The following is a 21467-nucleotide window of genomic DNA, read 5'->3' as shown; positions in this document are numbered from 1 at the left end:
CAGCAGTTATATGCCTCCCTCCGACAACCAGTGCAGTATCAGTCTACATATATTTGTCTCCAATCATATGAGATAACTGTGACTTTTGAACTTTGACCCCTGAAGCTCATCAGTTTATCTTTGAAACTTGAAAACATTCCCCAATGGCGGACGGGAGATATTATGTTAAAGGGGCTACCATTTTTTTTGAGGCCACCTTGACCTTTGACCTTTGACCATCCAAATTCTAATGAATTCATAAGTTCAAGGGAATGTTTACCAATTGTGAAGAAATTCCCTCAAGGCGTTCATGTGATATCGTGTTTACAAGAGCAGGGCAGACAGACATCCTCTAAATAGTCCTCCAAAAATAAAACCTATTACAGAGCCCCTTTTATTCAAGTGTATGCTTGCATATTACAGTACAGTTTTCCCAACTTTTGGTGTTACATGAGGGAAGCAGTCTTCAAACTGTGATGGAGAATATAAGATTTACTTTAGAGTGTGAGTGTGTAAAGTTCCTGGAGTCAGCAGCAGTGATTTGTACGCTGCAGAGATCCACTGCTGCACATATTCATTACTTAACAGAAACTTCAGCAGTGGTGTCTCCTTGGTCTGAGCATCAGTGAGAGAAATCCAAGGAAAAGGCCTTAAAGGAGGAAAACAAATCAAACCATAACAGAAATTGAAATTTGTGTTTGAATTGTTATTCTTTCTGATGTGGCACACGAGCAGCATTCTGTAACAATGCAGTATTGTACTCACTCATCTTCGCGGAGGGAGGATGCATGAGAAGAACCGATGAAACTGCTCGTGGTTAATTGCACGACGTTTGTCCATGTCCCCTCAAAGAGTCTGTTTATCCTGGAGAGAGCGTCACTGTATCCCAGACCAGCAGAGGTGCAGATGTTCAGCAGGCTGCACAACACTGCACACAACCAGTTCTCGCTCAGAGAAATCCCACCTACAGGGAGTCACAAGCCAGATCAACAGTTGAGCGTGACATCAAATATCAAACATCTTATGTAACATGACAAGTTCAAGGTTTACACAAAGTCAGCATGATGTACCGCTCACGGTGAGGGGACACAATGCCTCTATCAGTGAAGGATCTTTCAAAGCCGTGGACAGAGAAGAGCAGGAGAGCCACACGTCTGCAGCGTCACCGCCCACAAACTCATACTGCGGTTTCAGAATGAAGTCGTGCCCGAGAAGCTCAGCCAATCTGAAGAAGAAACTCATAGAAGGGATGCATTCACTTAAAATACTTTTCTAAAATTAGCTCTATATGTGCATGAACCTGGCGGCACCTGGTGACAGGCACAGCAGAGATGAAGCTGTACACCAGGCAGTGTTTTGACAGGTGAGAGCGGAGATCACCACAGACTCTGGGGAGGTGAGAGGGCAGACAGCAGAGGAACAGGACGTCTGCCCATGCTGCCAGTCTGCGATTGTCGAAGAAACACTCAACACCGGTCGGGACAAATTCCACTGAAACACAAAAGCAACAAAAAAGAAAGAATGCATGCAAGCAGGGGCGCTGACAGACATTTTGGGCTGCGCTACAGACACACACACAGGTATATAAGAACAGTGTAAGTATAACAATGTAAGCATTACTTTTTCAGTTTGAATTTTAAATCACTTAGACTCATTTAAACTTTTTAGTTCAACATATATATTTGAATGCATAATATTAACAATTTAATAACTTATTCAGATTCCTTCTATTTTTATTTAATATTTAGGGCCCGAGCACTGACAGACACTGACAGTGAGGCCCTATTGAAATTGTAAGGATTATTATTATTATTTTTCAGGCAAATGAATTGGCTTTTTGAGGTCTTTAACAAGCTCAGATTGTTTCCAAAATTTAGAAAGTGGGGAAAATGTACTATTCATTTATTTTCTGTTATTTTATTTTTATTTAATTTTTAATTTTTTTTTTAATTATCGTCCTGGGCAGAAGCATTTAACATTTGTTATTTGTATAGTACATTTTCACTTGCAGAGAAGAAAATATAAAACATTTATTAGAATTTATCAGGCAACATAAACCCACGTCTTTACACTCTGGATCATTTAATGTGAGTTTCTCTGCTTCAGACCACAGACCTGTTCACAGTGTTGCTTCGACTTCATTTTAATGTCGGTGTATATACCTGCAGATTCAGGTCTTCTGGTGGAAACCTTGATGTGTGATGGTTTGATGTCCGTCATTTCCAGGAGGGAGAGGAGCAGCGGTTTACCCAGGTGACCTGCTCCCAGTATCCCCACACAGAGGTCACCATCTCCTGCTGCTGGTGTCACAGCAGAGGCCCCGTGTGAACAGTGTCCTCTGAGGACACACCTACAAGGAACAGTATCACTGATTTACAACAGCACCTTTGAATGGACTTTACATGAACTGTAAATGCTTGGAGTTGTTTAAAATCACCTCAGTGAACAGACGAGTTTACACAGGTACAGAGCGTGCGCGCACCCGCTAAATGTCAGTCCAGCCGCGCGTGCACACAGGTGTTTTACCGTCTTCTCCTCCCCGGTGAATCCAGGGTCAAAGGTCAAACTGTTCAGACCAGCAGTGACGTCCTCCATCTTCCTGTTAAGCTTTAAACTTTATATGTAGTGTATGGTCTTAACACGTGTGACATCTGCTGAAAGAGAAAAGCTACACCTTGTAGTAAAACATGCTGTTGCCATGCCAACAGTAACAACTTCCGGCTTAACTGGCTACGTATTTCAAAATAAAGCTCACCAAAATGCTGCTTGCTTTTCAGAATAAAGGCAAGAGCTATGTTGCTAAACATAAAGAAGAAATTAACAGATACCTTCATTGAAAACAAACTTGAAACTTGAGAAAAAATTCATTGACATTTTACATTTTTGTTGCCAAATGGCTATTAGTCCCATTACATTAATGTCACTAAAGTAAAGCACACGTCCACCAACATTCCCCTTATAAAACCACATTTAGATTCACGAGATCCCGATTGTTATTTGTCATGCTCAGAAGAATGGGACGTGTGTACAGACAGACAGCTGAAACATGATGCCTCTGTTCACAGGCTGTTGCCATCACAGAGGCCTAAAAACAAGGCACAACAACCACACTGCAATGTGGCAACTGTTTTTTAATTCCCTTCATGCTTTTAATACAAATTCAAGAGTCAACTGTACACATATGTACAAGAAATAATCTTTGCACATAAACACAATAATTAGCAAATCAAATATCTGCAACCCGACATTTCACATCAAATACTAGTATTCAAAAATACACTGGAAGAAAAGATTTTGAGCAGGACATTAGGACTTGGCTTGAAGATCTTAAGTCGACGTTGCTCCTTTTACAAGGTTGTGTCTTCAATTTGAATATGTGAGCAGCAGACAGGAAATGAATCGTTTAAAACTGTTATTGAATGTTGAAAGCAGCTTTTCAGGACAGCAGATTGTGTGAAAATTACATGTTGATCACAGCTCAAAATAAAATTGTGAAACTTCATCACTAATTTGGTAAATCCTCTCCGACATCATTCATTTGGGCAAGTAAACCTTCAAGTCACTTAAAAGTGCTGCATACAGAACACATTCAGTCAGATTTGTCCTCTTGTATTTGCATGAAATGTTACACATCGGGACTATTTACAGTAAATAACGAGGCCCACATACAGTACGTGTTATATAAATTAAGAGTCATTACACCTACAATATTAGTGTTTGTCGACACCGAGTGAGCGAACGTAACCACACGCAGGACTTGTAAACAAAGCTGTTGGAGAATGAAGCAAATGTTTGCACTTCGTGAGACAACAGCGTTTCATGATCTAAAATGCCATTGTCTAATCTACAACAGATCATAATCCACATAGAGACAATGAGGCTCACAAATGAATCATTCTTCAGACATCCCTTTGACTGAACACACAGTTGGACTATGCTGACAACCATGAAGGCACTGTGAGTGAACTGGAAAGCTGACACAAGCTCAAAATGCCACGAGATGAACAGTGTGTTTATTTACACCGGGGCTGTGATGAGCCTCTGTGATGTTCCTCTTCAAAAAAAAAAAACCTATCCGAGGAAAGTCTCCACCACGTTTGTCAGCTCTCGCTTGTGCACAGTCATGGTTTTCAGGTGCGAGGCGGCAACGAGAATCACTCCTCGCCCTGCCTCCACTTCTGCGATTCCTCCTGGCGAGCGTCGGGGTGAATCTGGTTCCTCATCCCACCCAAAACGTTGGAGGTGGCCTCGGTGGCCATAATGAGAGGCTTGACTACAGCTGGCGGCAACTGGCGGAGAACTCCACCCACCGCCCCCGTCATCCCACGCTGCTCGTGCTCCCGGGTGGCCGTGTCGTAGATGGTCAGCGCCGTGTCCGTGATCCCCTGTAGATGGAAACACCAGACACTTAATACCATGAACTGTAAATAAAGATGGACGATGGAGTCTCCTCTTCCTCCCATTGTTCAGAAAAGAAGCCTGGAGAGGGAAGCCGTGGTAACGAGGTCTTGCTGATACACTCACTCAACCAATAGTGAGGCAGTATCAGCTGTCAATCATAACATTTCACCCTGTTTTCATGGCATGGAATAATTAAGTTAAAACCAGAAGCACTTGGACATACATCAGTGTGATAAGTACTACCTAAAATGACAGAAACCATCTTTCAGAAAAATGTATTTAACATATGTTTAGACTTTTCAGTTTGGTCCACCTCTGGCTTCACTTTTGGGAAGCTGTCATGCTATCCGTCTTAATATACAGTCTACGCTCAATACACATCAACAACAGCGTTTCTTTCCATTAATGTCACTGAAGTGGGAATATTCATTCAGATTCACGTTCATTTACCTCTTTTACCACCGTGTAGGCTTTGGCCACACCTTCTCTAAGGTCCACAGGCTGATGGGCCAGTCCGTAATGAGAGAACCGTTTTATCCTCTTTGAGTCCCTCTCATCCGGCACTGGAGAAACCATGTCGTAGGCCGTCTCTGCTGCTGCCTGAAAACCAGACAAAACTGTGAATATCTTTGTTCCATAATGAAGACAGTTCTAATGATTCAGTATTTCCCTTTAATTCCCAATAATTAGAATGTGGACTGTAGACATCCCCCACAGTTTCACAATGAATCAAAAGTATTTTTTACATTTCTTATAACAACATAAAAGATCTGTTAATGTAGTGTTTGCACTGTTCAGGTTTTCTACAGATCTTAAAAAGTCAAATGCAAGACAACTACCCCATAATTAAAGATAAGGTGAAGTAGTTGAGTAGGAAATTACCGTCGAAATCCCACATTTCCCCTCAAAGTACAGACAGACAATCAGTATTCACCGTCTTTCTCAGTGACGATTGTACGAGATAAATTCTGACCAGGATGTGTTAGCAGATGATCAGTTATCAGTTCCACGTTGGTCTTGTTAGTACTTTTATTACAGTGTATCAATATCTGTATGGTTGAGAAAGAACTACACAGACACATCATAAACGACCCACGCTGCAAAAACATTTCTCTTAAAGAAAATTAAAACTAAATTTAAAGAGCGATGAGAATGAACATAATTAAGACTATTTAAGATGTAGTACGTAATATCTTAAAATATTAAATACTTGTCAAGGCTGAAAACTCAGATCAGTGGAAACCCTGTTCACTGTGGAGCTGTGCATATTGATTCACTCAGCCTATCCTCTCTCAAACACATCGACAAAAGAGCCATCTGTCATAGACACAACACTGATAGTTGCCATGACAGAATCTGTGGGAAACACTGTGAATAACGACTCTTCTGTGGCAGTGGAGAGGTCTGTTTACCTGAATGGTCCGCACCATCCTGTTGGTGAGCTCCAGAGCAGCCATAGCGGTGGAGGTTCCAAAGGAGGCGGTGCCGCGCTGAAACCCGCGAACTATCCGGCCGTCCTTCCTGTACTGCTCGATCGGGAGCCAGACCAAGTCCCTGAATCCCTGAACTGAACAAAACATTACTCTTAAGAACAGGGAAACACAACAGCTGAGAGATACACCTGGATCAGTAAACTCATAAACTATACATGACATTCAGAAGCAGCTTATCGATGAAAGCATGATTTACATGTTGTCCCGGCTTCAAAGAATCAAACTAGTACTTAGTCTGGCAAAAAAAGGGAATTAAATTCTATATGTTAAGTGTGGGACCAGGTTTAGCTGGAGAAGCTTAATATCTCTGAAAAGGCGTTTTCAGACATGAACTCCGGAAACTGTCAGATAAATTAGGTCGAGAGTTTTCCTTTCACATATGAAACCTGCATTGAACCTTATTGTCAATAGCTGTTGAATCTCAATGTCTTTCAAAGTTGACATATTCGTTGGCATCTTCTATGTGTGCTGCACCTCTTTCATCCTGAGATGTTGTATTTGTATTATTCTTGTTCTATTCTGACATTTTACTGCTGAATTCTCACATGGGCTCACAAGGAAGTGGGCAGAGGTCAGTGCCTGTCTGAAAGCCAGTTAATACTGGTTTTACGTTTTGCTTTATCCCTATCCATGTACATTCTGATCATAAACGTCTAAAAATATGTCTGAAAACATAAAAAAGCTTATAACCAGATTAAGATTACATGCAGTACTCACCCAACTGTACCAGTGAGTGAATTGGTCCGACACCACCCAGCAGACCTGGAAGCTGGTTCTTCCTTATGTCATTCAGCCATTCGTTTATTGCATAGGAAAACAGCTTATCTACACCTAACAGTCTGAAAGACAGATGAGTATTAGTATATAGGGGAAAAACACATGCTATTTCAGAATAGGGAATTCAAATACTTGATATATAACATATGATGGTGTTCTGAAAGACATCTGCAATAAAAAGCCAGTGTCATCTGATATATCACTGTGATACACGTACCCTTGTCTGTAGCACAACTGCCTCAGTTTCAGCTCTGAACAGTTCAGCTGTGTCAACCCGATAATGATTCCTGCAAATGTTCCCTGAAACAAAGCAGTTATCAAGTTATTCACATACCACTAATAACCTTATGTGGAGTCAATTCAAAGTGCTCTGAGACATTGTACCTGCTCCATTGAAACATGTTTCCCATGGTAATCCAAGCGAATGGGAACCTCAGAGGTAAATCGGAACTCCCTGTTGAGAAAAGAATTTGATCAAATACAGAAACTTTTCCCAAATAGTTCCATTATTTGTTTTCTTTAAACACTGACCTAAAGAAGATGGGCTGGTCTTTGAAAGAAAGAGCTTCATTGTCAGTGACCTCTTCCCTCCCAGATGTGGAAAACCCATTGTGGCTCAACCGTCTCTGTGCAGGCACTGAAATGATCGGTGCCGGGTCCTGGCTGCTGCCAGCGAGCTTGGAGAAGCTGCAGGAGATCTCGGGGGGAGAGGATTTCTTTGTTGAAACACAGAACGCTGCGAAACAAGACAACACAAGCAGCTTTTAGTAAAAAAGTACGGTTTACAACGGATGTGTGTGCGCGTGGATGATCTGTTTTACCTTCTTGAGCAGGTGGTGAGAAAAACTCAACTTCAGTAGCAAGACTTGTGAAGAAGTCCTTCAAGAAGAATAGTGCGTCCTTCAAACAAACAAACAGGAGTGTCACATAAAAATGCAACTGAAGATGCTGTTTGCCACAGGAAAAGTGATCCGTATCCGAGACTTGTACCTGATCAATATTGAGACGAAGAGGCATCAGGGAAACACGCAGACAGCACTCCTGAGGAGCCTGGCCCGACTCCGGACACATGTGCAGTGCTTTAACTGTCAACTAAGAGGAAATGCAAACAAGACATTACACCCACCAGGTCAACACTCGACTGGGTTAATGTGAACATATTGCCTTACTCACCATGTTAGAATGGGCCTTGCGGGGCATTTCTTTGCTTGAGTACAGGTAGAGGAACTTATTCATCTGTGAAGTTGCCAGTCGGTCTCGAATCTCCAAGTCCTGCACGACAAACACCTGCCGAGAGACTGGCTGATCCGCTGCCGACCCAGAAGCCACCTGGGCCTGTGGGTACACCTCATGTTGAAATCTCACCTGAGGTAAAAGAAAAGGTGGTAAACAACAAAGAAATGACTCAAGTCCTTTATATGGTCGATAAATTGTGGAATAACTTTACCTTGCTGAGCTGAATCTCCATCAGGACATCAGGGTTCCTTCCTTTTCCACCTCCTGCCCGTCCTGGAGCACTGGCCTGTCTGACTGGAGTCTGAGAGGGGGAGCTATGAGGTGTAGACCTTCAAGGCAGATAGAAGGATACAAATTAAACATTCCATTTCCCTTTGAGCACATTCAAACATTTCCAGCACTATTAAATAGCTTACCCGCGGCTTCTAGCAGGAGACGCTGAGAAAGTCGGACTCCCGAAGTCTTTCCCACCATAAAGGTGCCAGATGACAGAGATCTCTTTGATGAGGTAGCGCACCTCTGGGATGGGAAAGTTCACGGCTCCGCGACTGGGATCGGCCCCATACAGAGGCTGGCTGAAGTGATCGTGTTTGATTTCCACTGGGTTTGAAGTAAGCTGCTTTACCACTGGCTCCTGATCACGATCCTGAAACACATTTCTCACAGTGAGACAACATAAACGTCACAAAAACAAAGTCAATCACTGTGTTAAAAATGGGCTACAGCCGTGTGAGAGAGTATATTCAAACCTCTCCTCTGGAACCAGGTGTTTCCAGGATACAAAAGTCATCCGTCTCTTGGGCCAGGGTCGGGACAGGAGTGATGAGAGGAGAGTGAAGCATGGGGTAAGTGGGGCTGGGATTCTGATTCAAATTCCCACTCTCATCTGGGAACAGGAACAAGTCTGAGCGGGGCGGGTCTTGGTCATCATATCTCTCCTCGTGTGCACCTGCAGATGTGCGAAAAGTTATAACATCTCATGGACACAGAAATTTACAATTCTGACGCCTACTGAGAAAAGACCTCACCATTCAGCTGTATCCCAGGTGTGTGCTGCCCATCAGTCTCCTCCATTGCCTCACTCATCAGATCCTGCAGGATCTGCTGCTCAGTTTCAGGAAGCAGAATGGTCTGAGATGGGGGCCGGCTGGGAAACTCCGCCTATTCAAAAATATGCTCAGACTAAGCAACTATTTCTGGTAGGGATTTGAATGGTATTTTAATTATGTAATACTGTGTCATAATTAGTGTCACTGTTGAGCTGACCTTGGATCTATGAGTAGTGCTGCCATGCTTTGCCTCTGGTTCTGCGGTCGGCAGCAAGTCTCCATAGCTGGCGACATACTGGATGAGGTTCATGAGGGCGGCGCAGGAATCTGAACACGTTCGGATGTGGATGGCGTCACTGGAGCAGCGCAGCTCAAATCTCGGCTCCACCTATCAACCAACAGACGATGAAAATATAAAAAAATGACTGATCCTTGTTCATGAGAGACGACGTCGGAAATGTTTGAGGCCATTGAGATACGGACAACTCTAACCAATTTTCCATCCACTCCAGGTTTGACAGCTGAAATCCTCAGCTCCAGTGTTCCCATGTCGACCACTTGAACATAGTCTGTGACAAGAACCAACAGAAAACATTGGACAAAACTGCATTTTAAACAATTCAAGTAGTTTTTCCAATCACTACTGAAGATAACTTACCACGTGCAAGATTAACAGAGACTGCATTACTCTTGTCTGAGAGGAACAGAGCAGCTTCGTCCAGAATGATCCTGCAAATAACAGATTCTCTTTAGCAATAGCTTTATATATATCTCTCAACTTCGTACCAGTGACAAAACCAGGAGCCTGACTAATACCTGAGTGTTGAAGAGGAGTGGTCTAAAGAGAGGCTGCTGGAGATGCTGAAAGTCTCAATAATCAGCAGTGACCTGAGCGGCAGGTAAAGGGGCCTGGCAAGAGAAAATCACACATCCCACATGAGAATAAATGCAAGGATTAACTTGTGACTATGAAATGAGGTGGAGTTTTGAGGCGTTCTTCTTCACCTGTAATCTAAAGAGCAACTCCATAGATGTAGATGTAGGGTGGTGACAGACGCTGGAGGAGCGTAACCCAACACAGGCTCATCGGAAATATTCAGGAAGTCAGCAATCTGTTGGCAATAAGATCACAGATGTCTGATTTTGCTGGATGTTATAGAGGTGTGTAAGAGTTGAAGATTGTTTTCTTACCTGGTCATACCAGCCCAGACTGAGAGCGACAACTCTGTGCTGAAGTGTTGCTCCTCTCACTCCGACGGCAACAAGAAACTCCTGAATGAACACACACACGCACACACACATCACCAAGGTCAGCAGCAAACCTCAAGAAAGCTGACTGATATACCTTAAACACCGGTTCTGCCTTAATTGTGATACCACTGGACTAAATGTGCTGCCTTTGGAATAAATCAATAATCCATTTGTAACTTTTTCTGGTGGCTCCGTGCACAACATGATGGGGCAGACGTCCTTTTTAATTCCTACTATGGCAGTTCAGGATTTATGCTCCAGAGGTGATCCAGAAAAATCATTCATTGTGAGTATTGCTCTATCTACAGGGCAAATGTGGCCATGACAGTCTCACATACTGATTAAAAAAAGACCAAATAGACGAAAAACTGTTTTACACAACTGTATACTGTATTTTTGTATCAATTTTGTTCTAATATTTTGTTTTAACTCCCCTTGTGAAATACTGGGTCACTTTATATCTTCCAGCCTTAAAATATTAGTCGAATTATGCTTGGATTACTTCATTTTTGAAAGTGATAAATTAAAAAGGTTGAAACGGGTAAGAATGGTGTCCTCCTAAAAAAAAACATGATTTGATGCTCTACCTTGACGTTGCGCTCTGCATTCTGTGATGAGATTTTGACAGCGACAGACACCATGCTACGGGCCTCCAGACCAATACACTCTGAGGGTGTTGAGGATCTCTCAGGTGTGGTTTCTGATTGGTAGATAGTTGGCTCTAGCCAATGGGGATGCGTCCTGCACGGCAACTTGATGTCTGAGACAGCAGCTCCACCATCCATAAGTCCTGGGATCGATGAAACAACAGAGATGTAGCTAGACTACAGTAGTTTTGTTTGATTTTAATACTTTTAATAACACATGTGAAGACGAGCATAGTTTACCTTGATGATACATGCAAATGCTACTGGTGTGGAAGCAGATGTAGTGTTGGTCTTTATAGCCCTCATACTGGGTGACACTGAACAGCACAGCATTCTTCACCTCCAGCCAGAACTCGCCATGCTTGTTTTTCAGCACAGTTTTATCTTCCCTCTGGAAAAACAAGATGAAAACTCACTGACTGTTGAACAAGCTGTTAGGATTGCACCTGTGGAAACAGTGAGATATTAAAAAAATGAACGGGCTCTTACCGTAGAATTAGTTTGTAGAGACACCAAGCCATGATTGACACTTAGGCTGACAGAAAACAAACTCTGCGAAGTCTTGTTCTGAACTTTGAGCTTTTTCTTCTTACGAGACCTGAGGCCCATTTCAGAGGCAGGAGAGTAATAGTGCATGTTCTCTTCCTCTGAGCCGCTGGTGTCCTCTAAAAGCACAACACAGAGCATGTCTATCAATGGATAAAACATGAGCTCATACCACAAATTTTTAATGCACTACTGAAAGTCTGTAAAATCATTTGAAATGTCCTTGCAGCCTCACCCTCGGGTCCGGTAGAGCGGAACTGGCTGAAGCTGTCCTTGGAGTAAGTGTTGATCAATTGACTGGCGACAGAGAGGCCAACTCCATATGGCATGCTCTCAACGGTCTCCACTGGAGATGGAGCAGTGGGCTCCCAGAGAAGCAGGTCATTATTTATCCTAGAACATTTTGGAGATGGAAAAAATTAAGACTTTCTTAAAGAAGTGTCTTACAGTAGAACTTAAATCACTGGAAATAAACTTGGCTTCAAAACACTTCCAATCAACCGATTATTCATTTTAATATACTATAAAAGGTTTATAGATGTAAAAAGGTGTAAATGTCAGATCCTTTACTAGACTCCAGGATATCCCAGGGTTAACCTAACTTTCCTTTCATGACAACCCTTATATTTAACTTTGTTCAGCTGTGCTCTTATTGCCATCCTGTCATTTAATGTAATTTTATAAAATCCGTACCTGTTGTGTAGTTTTTCATAAAACGTCTTGCTTGGCAGCACCAACTGCACATTGGGGAGACACAACTCAAGGATGAAGCGAGAGTTGTTCATTGTTTTTTCCTGAAACTCTGTCATCTCACCAACATCACCAGGAATGACCATCTGGAATTTAAACATAAAAAACAAAACTTGTGAACATGAGCTGATCACAACCTGCTCTATCAACAGGTTAGGTTTGCAAAGCAGTACTCGTGTCTCTTCTTTACATAATGATGCATTGGTCACAAATATTTGAATACATCAACTAGAGGCTAGCCTTAATGCAGAAGGCAAAGAAGATTGATGCTGTCAAAAATACTCATTCCCTTGCATTTCAGCAAAAATAAATTTGACCCACCTCCTCATTCTCATACATGACCCTACGTGAAGAGAATGGTGATGGCTCTGGTTTCCCAAAGTCACACACATCCTTCAGTGAATGAGCAGCCCCTTCCTCCTCTTCCTCCTCAAGGGAATGATCCTCAGCCCCCTCGTCATCCTCAGCTGTCACACGCTCCAGGATTGAGTGGACCGCCGTAGGGTTCATCTTCAGCACAACCCTGCTCAGAGAAAATAAACACTGATGAAAGATTGCCCTATATGGACATATTCGTTTGAGAATGGTTTGGGTGGGTGAACGCACCTCGGCCAGTCAAATTTAACGCTTTCAGATGATGTCATGTCTCCGTCCATGGTGTGGGACACCCTGAGGAATCGAGCAGCTGGTTGATCCGGCTCCTCCTGGAACTTCCCTGTTGAAATAAAGACAAAAACACAGAACTTAAAAGAGCAGTTGCTCCATTTGAAAAAAATCTTTAAAGCGCAGTTTGGAAACTTTATCCTCAGCTGGCCCACGTACCTATAAGTTCTCTAAAGGTGAGCTCCATCTTTGTTTGGTCAGGTAAGCTGCCACCCATGAACTCTGTTTTTACTTCCAGGTCTTCAAACTCCAGGTAAAGTACTTCCTTCTGCAGGGACTTCTTGAACCAGGCGCCCCTCTCCTGATCTGAGCGCAGGTCGGGAATGGGAAATCGGACTGCAAGGCCGAGCAATGGGGCATTTACAGTCAGTGATACCTGACAGTTGGTTGGGGTGTGGCTGTCATCGAGGAAAACTTCTGTAAAGGCCTTGTGCTGTGGAATTAGTATTGAAACACAAAGATGTAGATTGATGTAGATAATACAATGTTGTAGAGGCTATAAATATATTTTTATGCTTGAAGTTTTCATACATCTTTAATTATTATTTCCTGGGAGGGCCTTACCAAGCTGACATGCTTATTATAAGATGTATACATATGGGAGGCCATCATTTCTGTAGTGGCCAGCTTCTGAGGTTGCAGCAGCGAGTTGAGCCGGTCTACGATGCTGATGTCCAGCTCAGATCGCACTGGTCCCAGCTCCACCAGGATCTCAGCTTTCCGGGGAATGGTGCTAAAGCGAACTTGACCGCCCTGCGCAGAGGAGAAAAGGTCTGACTGAGTGAACACATGAAGACACACGGATGCTTTTTCTGCATTTATGTTATTGTTGTGGTTTCATATTAGACTAACAAACGATGTTACCTGAGGGCCCCTGCGCTCAGCCTGTTTGTAAAGCAGGTGAAGGCAGGTCGTTAGCGGTGCATCAGCACTGGCTGTGGTGTCGAATGTCAGGAGCTGGGTTGTGACAGAGAAAACAGTGAGAAACACTACTAACATCATGCCAGCTGCAAATGAGAGTAAATGCTTAACCAACTAAAGTTCAGTGCAGTGCAAATGGCTTGAAACTCTTACCTCAGTGTACTGCATTCCTCTTTGGGAGCCACCAATGACACCCTCAGATGGGAAGAGACACTCCAGGAATTCCATTTGGTTAAGAGAGACGTCAGTGCTGAAGGTCCGTAAGTTGGATCCCTGACTGTGCTCATAGTTAATCTTCAGACCCTGGCCCACAAACCTGCAGAATTAAGCCCAGGTCAGACAGATTTTCACACATTCAGATCGTGAACCTGACCTTGCATAAGAGGAATAAGTGAAAATGAAAGTGTACCTGAGGTGATCATGAGGACAAGCCTGATTAAACGCTGTCCGAGACTGAAGGAAAGCAGCGGGCGAGAGCTGGCCCACCATGCTGAAGAAGTGTGCAGCCATGGGGCCGAGGGGCCTTGGGGCAGCACCTGGTGGTGGCAGCGGGTCGATGTGGAGGACAGAGATAGCCAGGCTGCTCAGAGTCAGCCTCAGCACAAGCTCTGGCCTGGACTCATCACCATGGGCTTTGGATGGATGGCCTTACATAAAACAGTGGCAGATAAAATACATGCAGATACTATTTTAGAAACTAGTCAGGGAGATAAGTTGATGTAAATCCATTAAAATATATAAATTTAACCTCTCAAAGCACATGGCTGCTGATGGACTGGTTTTTAATGGTTACTTGTGTAAAATACGTTTTAAAATAAACTGTTATACTGCTATACTTACAGGCCAGTCTTAGCAATTTTTGAGGGAGTTGTGAATCCCGTGAGTAGACAAGTGTTTCATTAGCCTGCTTCTCTCTGTGTCGCGGTACATCCATGTAATCATCCCACAGAGCCTACAAACGCAGATATGATGCCAGATTATAAGACAACAGCAACTCGCATATCAGGAAAATTTTCACCACACAAGCTAAAACACATATGATTTAAATCAATTTATTTTCATTTTTTGCGTGTTTGACTTTAAGACTCACTGTTGGGTTTCCAGAGGGAGACTCTACTGGGGAGGAAGAGTAGTTGCTGTTAAGTGACAAATCCAGGTCAACGGTGGGTGGTTCTCCCAGAGGAGGGAGGGACGACAAACTGTGAGACATGTCCATGTCGGCCATGGAGAAGAACACATCATCTACATCAGCAACCAGAAAATAAAGGAAAGGACCATTTTCATTAGACAGATGAACCCATGACATTTGGCTTGTAGGAAATGAAAGGGTTAGATGATGATGCTTCAGTCTGACCTCGACTTGACACAGTCCTGGTGTTCTGACTATCAACGAGGTCGGGGTCTGCTCCTGGCACAACAGTGTCCTTCTTCAGACAGCGGTTCAGTTCCATATGGAGCCGGTACTCATCTTCCTGCTGCATCGGTCGACTCTTTCTGTCCTTAGCCCATTCCTGTGCACCTTTGCACAAAGAGCAAGAAACACATGGTTTGCTCCATTTCTTTAACTCAGTTGTAACACTTTGACCCAGTTTGATCCAAATTATCTATCAACAGATGGGTTCTCACTTCCACCAGAGAACGCTCCGAACAAGTCCAGGAGAAGATGAACTTGCCGTGGGGACAGCAGGAAAATTAATGTTTCTATATGTCCGACAACATCCAGCTGAAAAGTAAAGCAGCCTCATTACTGTCTTTAACCAAAGTGCAAAATACTGATACATAAGACACATTTTGTTAATTTTGTTATTAAGAAATTGTTTAATTTACCTTTGCTCCAGGCATAGCTATGTTGTTTTTCAGAGTGAGGGACAACTCAATTTTTCCATCAAGGCTCCCAACCTGCACAGGTTCAAATGGTTTTGTAGAGGACACATGCTCTGTGAACTGGGGATGAGGCTCACATATTATTTTGGGATTCCAGCTGGGGGAGAGCTTTGGCTCAGTTTCCTACAAAATAAAAGATCAGTTTTTAAAATTAAGACTTATGCATAGAACTCTTTTAGCTGTTATCCAATTTTCGAAGACTCGCTGCACCAACCGTTGGAGTTGGTGATGATTTACATCCAGCTCGAGACACGTCTGAAAATTCATCCCAAAATATGGTGATGCCTTCCATCTGCAGGTTTTTATGTGCAAATGTGGTCGGCTGATGCACGTTCACACTCGAACTCTCCTCGCCGGTTTCATCACAGTAAACAATCCTGAAAGCAACAACAGAACACGATTAACTTGATACATATTAGGGATAACTTTCCTATATATAGGTGCAGCCCCTTTAATAAAAGAATTAGTTACATCATTCCCTTTGTAGCTGATTCAAGTTTAGGATTTAAGAGAGGAAATTAATATGGTGTATTGATTTTTATCTGGATTCAATTGTTCTGTGTAGATTTTTTTCAACTATAATGCTTAGTCAACTGTTGTCCGAGTGCCCATGCAAACTTACTTGTTAATTCGTATCTCAAGAGCAATTCCCGTTTTAGAATTTTCCGGAATGTGTTCGACTCTGAGGACAGTGTCTACAAATGTCACTTTGACCCTCCTCAGGACTGCAAGTGAGAACATTTGATTTAAATTCATGCAAAACAAGTACATATCTTACAATGTTGCCAAGCGTTATGATCAAATTACCTGTCTCTATTGTTTCTGCAAACTTCTCTAATCCCTCAAAAGGCTGGAAGCTCTCTCCCATATCATCGGTGAGTTTCTGGCTCAGACATTCTTTGGCGAGCTGCATGCTGCTCGTCATGAAACTGGACCAGTACATGGGCTCAGTGCCAGATGCTGTGGGGATAAAAATGATTTGCTTTTCAGTCAAATTAACAGTCGCCTATTTCTTATGCGAGAACATAACAAGCTGTTTTTTCAACCCTTTTTTGCACAAGTAGTGTTGTTGTGACCTTACCCACTCTCGGCCTGGGTCTGAGCACCATCTCCAAACCTTTGACCTCTAGCGCACAGTTTTCCTGTAGCAGGGCAGCCCATGGAACCGTTAGAGAAATCGTCTGGATGAACCCGGCGATCACTTCAAAGGGGGCGTCTGCCGTCTCTAGGAGCTCGTTGAGAGACTGAAGAACAAGACATAACAACGCTGAAGCTTCTCTCCAACCAAGCAGATTCTATATTAACATCAAATGAACTTGTCTGATGTATTTTCACTCTACACATACCCATTTATCCAATGGCACTTGGGCAAGTGTTCCAGTGCCTTGATAGAGGTCCAAACTGAGCTGATCCAAGCTCAGCTTCTCCTGCAGGAAGTTGCCCAGGTAGCGGTGCAGGAGGTACCTGCAGGCTCGCTTCTTGATGGACTCCGAAAAGGGCCACGGCATCTTTAACTCAACAGGTGTACAGTGCTCAGGCAATGAAAGGGATTCAGAGGCAAACCGAGAGGCCCCTGCTTCTCAGACGGATGTGTGTTAATCGCTTGTGTCACTGTTGTGTCATCCAGTCGACTTAAAGACATCAGGAAATGCTGAGTTCAAACATCCTTCATATCCCAGGAGCAGGGACACTTGGGATGATGTGTCGAAACTCAGTGATCTGTGTGGGGATTGGTTCCACTCCAGTTTGCTGCTCCTACAGAAACACACACACACTCTCTGTAATTTGACACTTGAGACACACAACATGATGATTACACACATTATGTTTACAATACAGGCGAATACAAAAAGGAGCGACTGAAAACAACTGAGTCGCGTTGATATATAAGTAAATAACATTAAAGTATACCTGGCCACGTATAGGGCACTATAACCTGCCCAGTGTTATTGTCAGCACATGTTTACCCACCAGATAAGCCAGGGCACACTGGCAAACGCGCTTGCGAAATAGCTGCTAGCATGTGATAGTACTGACAGTCAACAGCTACTGACTGTCAGTACCATCACATGCTGTAGCTGTATTTACTTTAGCCTGTCATCGTCATCAGGAGCTTGACTGACTGCTGGCTCAACAAAGGCACGTCGATAAGCTAACTAGCCGTTTAGCGAGCGTAATGCTAACGCGTTAGCTCGCCCATTAACCACTGCTGTAGGCTGCCTGACTGTGGGCAGGTTAGCGTTGCCCGGCTAACGACAGGCTAATGTTGGTAAGCTTGCTAGTTAGCTAACCAACAATTCTCAAGTCATTTACCATCGCAGCACAGAAGCACTTGAGTAGAAGAACACACTACGCGGGTACACGACAGGTCTCTGGGTCGACACGGCCGAGCTGAGCAGCGTTGAGGAGGCCAGCGAGGATCTGAAGTTACCTTCTTCGGACTGAGTTGTTTACAAACACTCTCATGACTCCGCACAGACCCGAGCCCACTCTGCGGGGTGGGAGGGGACAGTGACGTCACACGATGGAGACGCCGCCTGCTCCACTGGACGATCACCGGGTCGAGATCTCTTGTTTAGATATTTATTTACACAATAAACAAACGAGCTGGAGTGAAAATACGAGCTGTGTTTACTCTGGCTGTTTGGGAATCAGAGCTCGGACACGTTTGTCCGCTCCTTGTCCACACAGCCTAGAGAGGAGGGGGGCGGGGCTGGAGCTGGAAGCTTCCACAAGCCGGAAGAAGCCCACGCAGCGAGGAGGTGAGTGGATCGAGCCCAGTTGGGTTAGAAATGATTTTTGCAACAAAACTAACGTCAAACGTGATCACAGCTTGTATTGTTATACTACAACATGTACAAATAAACACGTATAAAGGGATTGAAGCATGTTAAGTAGCCGACATCGCTTTGCTAGCTTGAAACGGGGCAGTGACTTAGCTTGTTCATTCTCCCAGAGTGTATGTTATAGCAACAGAGAGCTAATGTTTGCTATCTAGCTAGCTAAAGGTGACCAGTCTATGTGACTATGAATGAGCTGCTATTTAACAACTCGTCCATTGATCCATAACCAACTGTGAGGTGTGTGAAGACAGTTACCTCAGCTATCCTGTGTTAGCTAGCTTAAACCTCAGGGCGGCTCTGAATCCTCAAGATGTCGCTGTGATGTTTTGTTTACGTTCCCTTGTGACTCCCATACAGTCTATGTGTGACTCACTTTGATGTTATTAAACAGGTGGTGGATTGAAGCACACGTGTAGTACTAGTGGTGATGTTGAGTAGCGAGTTATATTTACTAGAGTACTGCTTCTTCCTACAAGGTTCAGCTATTTGAGTATTTTATTCCATGTTACGTCGGTCAAAAATGGTGTATTTTTCATCCTACCACATCTGTTTAGCAGCTCTGGTTAGGGCCGAGCACTGGCAGTGGAGAAGGCCCAATGGAAATTATTATTTATTATTTATGATTATTATTTGCCAATTGGATTGCCTTGTTTGAGGGCCGTAAAGTGCTTGAAAACTCACAAGTTTGCAGAAAATTTAAAAGTGGTAAGTAAGTACTTTGAAATGGGTGTGTTTCTTTTTCCTCATAAAGGATGTTTAAAATTCGCTGCACTTTAAGAAAACAGAAGTCAGAGAGAGGTCAGATGCATGTGTGGGTTTCTCTTCTGTTTCCGACACGTGTTGTGGTGAACTGTAGAATGAAAAGACTGCATTTGAGTCAGCCCCTGAACTAGCACAATGCTGCTGACTGTTACACAAATATTTAAACAGGGAGAACTGTCATTTAGGCATTTAGCAAATTTCTTTCCCTTTTCTGTTGCAAGGGATGGAGATAGACTGTCAGCCCGAGGAGTCCATGGTCTCTTCATTTGATGATGACTGTGTCAGGCTTGGTGACGTCAAGGACATGAGACTGGAGGCAGAAGCAGTGGTGACCGACGTACTCTTTGCAGTCACAGTAATGCATGTGTCCTATAGTCTCAGCAGTGCGTTGGACGTAGCCTACATCAACGTGCAAACGAGAGAGGGAAACCGGTATTGTCTGGAGCTCACAGAGGCCGGACTGAGGGTAAGACGCAGTGAGAGTGACACACTGTGGTTTCTTGTTTTATTCCTCTTTAAATGCCCCATGTAATGAACATTTTACATTTAAGAACTCATTTCCATCCTAACAGGTGGTGGGCTATGCTTTTGATCAAGTGGACGAGGATTTGACCAACCAGTATCATGAGACGGTTTACTCCCTTCTGGACTCGCTCAGTCCGGGATACAGAGAGGCCTTCGGGAACGCTTTGCTGCAGCGGCTGGAGATGCTGAAGCAGAGTGGACGATAAAGAAACGAAAACCAGGGGACTTGGATGCTACATAAGTTGTTCAAGTGAAACAGGGACTGACGATGTTGGTGTATTCGGACATGAGCCAATAATAACCAGGTCTGGTCCAAGATTATAGCCTATTATGTGACAACCCCCAGCCTAACTACCACTCCAATAAGGTGTACCCTGCCCTATCAAGGTTGCTTTGTTCCGAGTTCATATCATTGAATGGCGACATATTTGATACTTCAGAGTGTGCGGGGGATTGCCTGTTGGTACGGCTCCAACATAGTGGTGTTGACCTAAACTGTGGAGAGATCTTCCAGCTTCCACTTGTTACAAGTTTGTAACTGTGCGGGAAAGAAGCAGCAGGTTGTACTGGTAGAAGTTCTGTGTCCTCTGCCCTGCCTGCACTAAACTGTGACCTGATGATCTCTGCTCTCACACACTCAACTCCTTCTCATTCAGCAGGTGTCTCAGTGAAAGAGCCAAAGCTATATTCTCTGTGTAACTCATTTTGCCTTAATGATCGGCTTTTGGTTTGAAAAGTACAAAATGAACCCATTATGTTTTACTTACTGTCTGGAAGGAGATCGATCTTTGTGCGGCTGTCATTTCAAAAAACGTATTTGAAAGTTCTGATGTGTTGTAAACAGACACCGTATATAATATTACGAATTTAATAGTGTTATTTTCTCCCATATGGCAAAGTGCATTATATCTCAATCTTGTATTCCAAACTCCTGTAAAAGTAAAGAAGCTCTTTGGAGGTTTAAGTTAATTTTTTTTTCCTTTAACATTTAAACTATTTGACACAATGCAAATCAGTTTATATTCAGCAATGATTTCTGGAGTATACTTTGTTGATTTATTGTACATGTGACCTGGTTATGATCCCGCCTAGGTCTTTTCAAATGTACTTTAAGTAAACTTGTACTTTCCATTCAGTTTGTCCTTGCTGCTGGCCTTTGCTCTGATCAATAAAATCTCAGAAGTACTTCAAGTTCTTTTTCTGTCCTGTTAAGTCTTGATCTAATTTCAAGACAGATTTCTAGCCAAATAACTGAACCAGCTGGTTCTGCAAAGCTGAGTCGATACACAAACAAGATAACAGCTCCAACGTCCTCACTGCTACTCAGTGACTGCATCAGCAGCTTCTGGGGGACAATGAATATCACTAAGAAAATTAAGTTCAACAAACTCAGTAAGTGTTGAAAACTAAAAACGGTTGTAACAAGTCTAACATTTAACAAGCTCACATTGAGAGCTTCGGTTTACAGCCCATTGTAAAATCATGTTAAAAGGTTTAGAAGTGTTCATGTCAGCCCCTTTGCAACTCGTATACCAAATTTGCCAGGTAAGGAATTATTTTTCCTGATTAGGACACCACAGGAATGCACAATAATGTACATTTACTTTATATGTCGGGGTGTTGGTGACATAAGCTGCCACCATATCAGCCAGTGAAGAAACCTAATTACAATAGCCGGGCTTCAACCAGTAGAGGATAGTTGCTATCCACATTTAACCACAAAGTTTATAATTCCTAATG

At 43.2% G+C, this 21467-nt stretch overlaps 3 protein-coding genes across 4 annotated transcripts; 1 reads left to right on the top strand and 2 right to left on the bottom strand.

Moving 5' to 3' along the window:
• Positions 1 to 471: 471 nt before the first annotated feature.
• noxred1 (NADP-dependent oxidoreductase domain containing 1) lies at positions 472 to 2574 on the bottom strand. The gene is made up of 6 exons (XM_061083010.1): positions 2417 to 2574; positions 2142 to 2329; positions 1290 to 1470; positions 1050 to 1204; positions 745 to 943; positions 472 to 628 (listed from the first exon to the last, which is right to left on the bottom strand). Exons 1-6 carry the CDS (start codon positions 2572 to 2574, stop codon positions 472 to 474), a joined length of 1038 nt encoding a protein of 345 aa, XP_060938993.1.
• A 518-nt stretch (positions 2575 to 3092) lies between these two features.
• Positions 3093 to 18099, bottom strand: atg2b (autophagy related 2B). 2 transcript variants are annotated; one of them, XM_061083437.1, is made up of 43 exons: positions 17911 to 18099; positions 16944 to 17352; positions 16679 to 16841; positions 16405 to 16557; positions 16220 to 16322; positions 15812 to 15974; positions 15541 to 15720; positions 15340 to 15436; positions 15068 to 15232; positions 14804 to 14955; positions 14554 to 14665; positions 14123 to 14360; positions 13867 to 14029; positions 13657 to 13749; positions 13357 to 13545; positions 12952 to 13225; positions 12736 to 12844; positions 12451 to 12652; positions 12073 to 12215; positions 11615 to 11772; positions 11323 to 11498; positions 11074 to 11224; positions 10774 to 10976; positions 10127 to 10207; positions 9941 to 10047; positions 9752 to 9844; positions 9594 to 9664; positions 9419 to 9504; positions 9153 to 9323; positions 8915 to 9047; positions 8636 to 8835; positions 8303 to 8532; positions 8098 to 8215; positions 7824 to 8015; positions 7641 to 7742; positions 7472 to 7550; positions 7182 to 7386; positions 7035 to 7104; positions 6868 to 6950; positions 6591 to 6712; positions 5793 to 5947; positions 4831 to 4980; positions 3093 to 4364 (listed from the first exon to the last, which is right to left on the bottom strand). In XM_061083437.1, the coding sequence occupies exons 2-43, from the start codon at positions 17103 to 17105 to the stop codon at positions 4134 to 4136; spliced, it is 6228 nt and encodes a 2075-aa protein (XP_060939420.1). In that variant the 5' UTR covers positions 17106 to 17352; positions 17911 to 18099; the 3' UTR covers positions 3093 to 4133. The 2 variants fall into 2 exon arrangements, with proteins under 2 accessions (XP_060939420.1, XP_060939421.1); XM_061083438.1 differs by having other exon boundaries at positions 9428 to 9504.
• gskip (gsk3b interacting protein) lies at positions 17763 to 20912 on the top strand. The gene is made up of 3 exons (XM_061083439.1): positions 17763 to 18359; positions 19424 to 19668; positions 19775 to 20912. Exons 1-3 carry the CDS (start codon positions 18122 to 18124, stop codon positions 19931 to 19933), a joined length of 642 nt encoding a protein of 213 aa, XP_060939422.1. The 5' UTR covers positions 17763 to 18121; the 3' UTR covers positions 19934 to 20912.
• Positions 20913 to 21467: the final 555 nt, after the last annotated feature.

Source organism: Limanda limanda, chromosome 12 (assembly GCF_963576545.1).
Source record: "Limanda limanda chromosome 12, fLimLim1.1, whole genome shotgun sequence".
Taxonomy (NCBI): domain Eukaryota; kingdom Metazoa; phylum Chordata; class Actinopteri; order Pleuronectiformes; family Pleuronectidae; genus Limanda; species Limanda limanda.
The sequence above is the reverse complement of the archived record's forward strand: the minus strand, read 5'-3'. Positions and strand labels throughout refer to the sequence as shown.

What these genes read in the sequence shown, in the direction of transcription:
- noxred1 (XM_061083010.1), bottom strand. Translation starts at nt 2,574, where the DNA reads ATGGAGGACGTCACTGCTGGTCTGAACAGTTTGACCTTTGACCCTGGA. An exon ending in TCTGCTGTGCCTGTCACCAG is followed by an intron (nt 1,205 to 1,289) that starts GTGCCGCCAGGT and finishes TTTCTTCTTCAG; the next exon opens with ATTGGCTGAGCTTCTCGGGC. An exon ending in TCCTCCCTCCGCGAAGATGA is followed by an intron (nt 629 to 744) that starts GTGAGTACAATA and finishes TCCTCCTTTAAG; the next exon opens with GCCTTTTCCTTGGATTTCTC.
- gskip (XM_061083439.1), top strand. Translation starts at nt 18,122, where the DNA reads ATGGAGACGCCGCCTGCTCCACTGGACGATCACCGGGTCGAGATCTCT. An exon ending in GAAGCCCACGCAGCGAGGAG is followed by an intron (nt 18,360 to 19,423) that starts GTGAGTGGATCG and finishes TTCTGTTGCAAG; the next exon opens with GGATGGAGATAGACTGTCAG. An exon ending in TCACAGAGGCCGGACTGAGG is followed by an intron (nt 19,669 to 19,774) that starts GTAAGACGCAGT and finishes CCATCCTAACAG; the next exon opens with GTGGTGGGCTATGCTTTTGA.
- atg2b (XM_061083437.1), bottom strand. Translation starts at nt 17,105, where the DNA reads ATGCCGTGGCCCTTTTCGGAGTCCATCAAGAAGCGAGCCTGCAGGTAC. An exon ending in TATGAAAAACTACACAACAG is followed by an intron (nt 11,773 to 12,072) that starts GTACGGATTTTA and finishes AAAATGTTCTAG; the next exon opens with GATAAATAATGACCTGCTTC. An exon ending in TCACTCACTGGTACAGTTGG is followed by an intron (nt 5,948 to 6,590) that starts GTGAGTACTGCA and finishes TGTTTTGTTCAG; the next exon opens with TTCAGGGATTCAGGGACTTG.